The sequence below is a fragment of the Myotis brandtii genome, unplaced genomic scaffold (genome assembly GCF_000412655.1).
Source record: "Myotis brandtii unplaced genomic scaffold, ASM41265v1 scaffold52058, whole genome shotgun sequence".
Taxonomy (NCBI): Eukaryota; Metazoa; Chordata; class Mammalia; order Chiroptera; family Vespertilionidae; genus Myotis; species Myotis brandtii.
In genome coordinates this window covers 1-2,474 of record NW_005369851.1, presented here as the reverse complement: position 1 = coordinate 2,474, position 2,474 = coordinate 1, and the positions used below count along the sequence as shown (strand labels likewise).

Genomic DNA, 2,474 nt, shown 5'->3' with positions numbered 1-2,474 from the left:
GATGTGGTTAACATGCCTCGTCCAGATAAAGTTTCTTACTTTAACTGCATATAAGACAGAACCTTTGCGTTCAATTATCTGTCCAGGTAGCCACTGTTCAGATCCATTACAAAAATTGCGCACGAAAACACTAGACCCAATCTGGAAACTACGTCGCTTAGCACCGTGATGTCTGTTAAACTGTTTTTCCATAGTGACATTACGTTCGCTAGCGGCTAGTGTTGGTTTCATGGCGTCCAATGTCAGTCGTAATCGTCGTCCCAAAAATAGCTCAGCTGGGGACTTTTGATCCGGAATTGTGCGACTTGGTGTAGCTCGATAAGCGAGCAAGAATTTTTCGATGGACTGTTGAACATTCACCTCGCGCTGTGCCTTGATGAGTGCACGTTTAAAAGTATCAACAAATCTTTCTGCCTGACCATTTGATTGTGGATGGTATGCTGGAGTTCTCATGTGGTTGATACCTTGTGCTGCGCAAAAGGCTGTAAACTCTGCTGAGGTGAATTGTGGGCCGTTATCTGATACAATCACTTCAGGAATACCGAATTGAGAGAAAATTCGCCGTAAGTTAGAAATGACAGCATGGGTTGTAATAGTACGCATTGGTAAAACTTCCGGCCATTTGGAATAAGCGTCAACAATAATCAAATAGTGAACATCTCGTATGGGTCCTGCAAAATCTATGTGGACACGTGACCAGCATGATTGAGGAATTCTCCAAGATTGTAACTCGCTTTTAACTGGCATTTTGGCAGCCATAGAGCATTCGTGACAATCCTTTACCATATCTTCAATGTGCTTATCCATCAGAGGCCAGTAGGCATAGCTACGGGCAAGCATTTTCATTCGACTGATACCGGGATGGCCCTCATGGAACTGACGAAGCACTTGAGTTTGAAGAGCCTTTGGGATAACAACCCGGTCATAGTACATTATGCACCCGTCTTCCAATGTCAAAGCGTACCTTCGTTTGAAGAATTCTTGGCAGTAACCTTCAGTTAGTTGTGTGGGCCAGCCGTTACTGAGATAGTCTATCACTTTCATTAACTCTTCATCTTTTTGCGTTTCCTGTTTGATCAACGATGCCGTTACCGGTAGATGGCAGACCGAACTCTCAAAAATATATTTTATCTCTGAATCGTGGGAGATGGATGAGATCACCAGTTCTTCATTGGGTAGCTTGTTCATATGATCTGCAATTAGTCTGGATAATGCGTCAGCGTGACCAAAGTTTGTTGTGTTGACAAATTTTAATTCAAAGTCATATCCCAAAAGCATCGTGGCCCAACGTTGCAACCGATTAGCTGTGTGGATCGGGATGCCTTTTTTGGTTCCGAAAATGCTGAGTAACGGTTTATGATCTGTGAGTAAGGTAAACCTTCGGCCTTGGAGCATTTTGTGAAATTTTTTAAGTGCAAACACCAATGCCAGTCCTTCCTTTTCAATCTGACTGTAGTTCTTTTCTGCTGGTTCAAGAGAACGAGAGACGTGTGATACCGCCTTGTGCTTCCCGTCTGGAAATTTGTGTAGTAAGACTGCACCAATACCATATTCGGAGGCATCTGCTGCTACAATTATTGGTAACTTTGGGTCATAGTGAGTGAGTAACAAGTTAGATGACAGAATTCTCTTAATATCGTCGAATGACTTTTGACACTCTGGAGACCAATTCCATTCCGAATCTTTCTTTAGTAGCTCGTTCAAAGGAGCCCGTAGTTGATACATCTGGGGTACGAATTGGTTGTAGTAGTTCACCATGCCGAGAAAGGATTGTAATTTCGATCTGTTTGTCGGAGGTGGCATAGTTTCTAAAGCGGAGATTTTTGCTGGATCCGGCCTCCGGCCATGACAGTCTATAACTGAACCAAGATATGTAAGGCTAGACATTGCAAAAGAACATTTATCTCGATGGACATGAAATCCAAAAGATTTAATCCGTTGTAAGACTGCTTCCACATGCTTTTTATGGTCTTTTATTTCTCGGCTGACAATAATTATATCATCTAGGTATGCCATGGCAAAGTCGATACCCGAAAGCATAGTATCCATAATCTGTTGGAAAATAGCTGGTGCACATTTAACGCCAAATGGCAATCGGTTGTAGCGATATAGACCACGGTGAGTATTGATCGTGAGTAGTTCTTTGCAATTATCGTCCACTGCAATTTGCAGATAAGCTTCTGAAAAATCGATCTTGGAGAAAATTTTGCCTCCATTCAATCTGGCGAATAAATCTTCGGGAACAGGTAACGGGTATTGATGTGTCTCCAATGCATTGTTTAACCCAGTGGAGAAATCGGCGCACAACCGAATAGACCCGTTGGCTTTACGTACGACCACGATTGGAGCAGCCCATGCCGAATAGGTAACTGGACTAAGTACACCTAATTCTTCTAACCGTTTCAACTCAGCGTCTAGTTGTTCTATAACAGCATATGGAACAGGACGTTTGGGACAAAATGTTGGTTTTGTCC

General features: G+C 42.8%; 1 protein-coding gene across 1 annotated transcript in view; it reads right to left on the bottom strand.

Moving 5' to 3' along the window:
* Positions 1–2,457, bottom strand: part of LOC102244459 (uncharacterized protein K02A2.6-like) — a gene marked incomplete at its 5' end in the record, with an annotated part of 2,629 nt that extends 172 nt beyond the window's left edge. The window contains one exon of the mRNA XM_005877491.1: positions 40–2,457. Coding sequence (XP_005877553.1) covers positions 40–2,457 — 2,418 coding nt within the window. The remainder of the gene's footprint in view (positions 1–39) is intronic.
* Between the last annotated feature and the right edge of the window lie 17 nt (positions 2,458–2,474).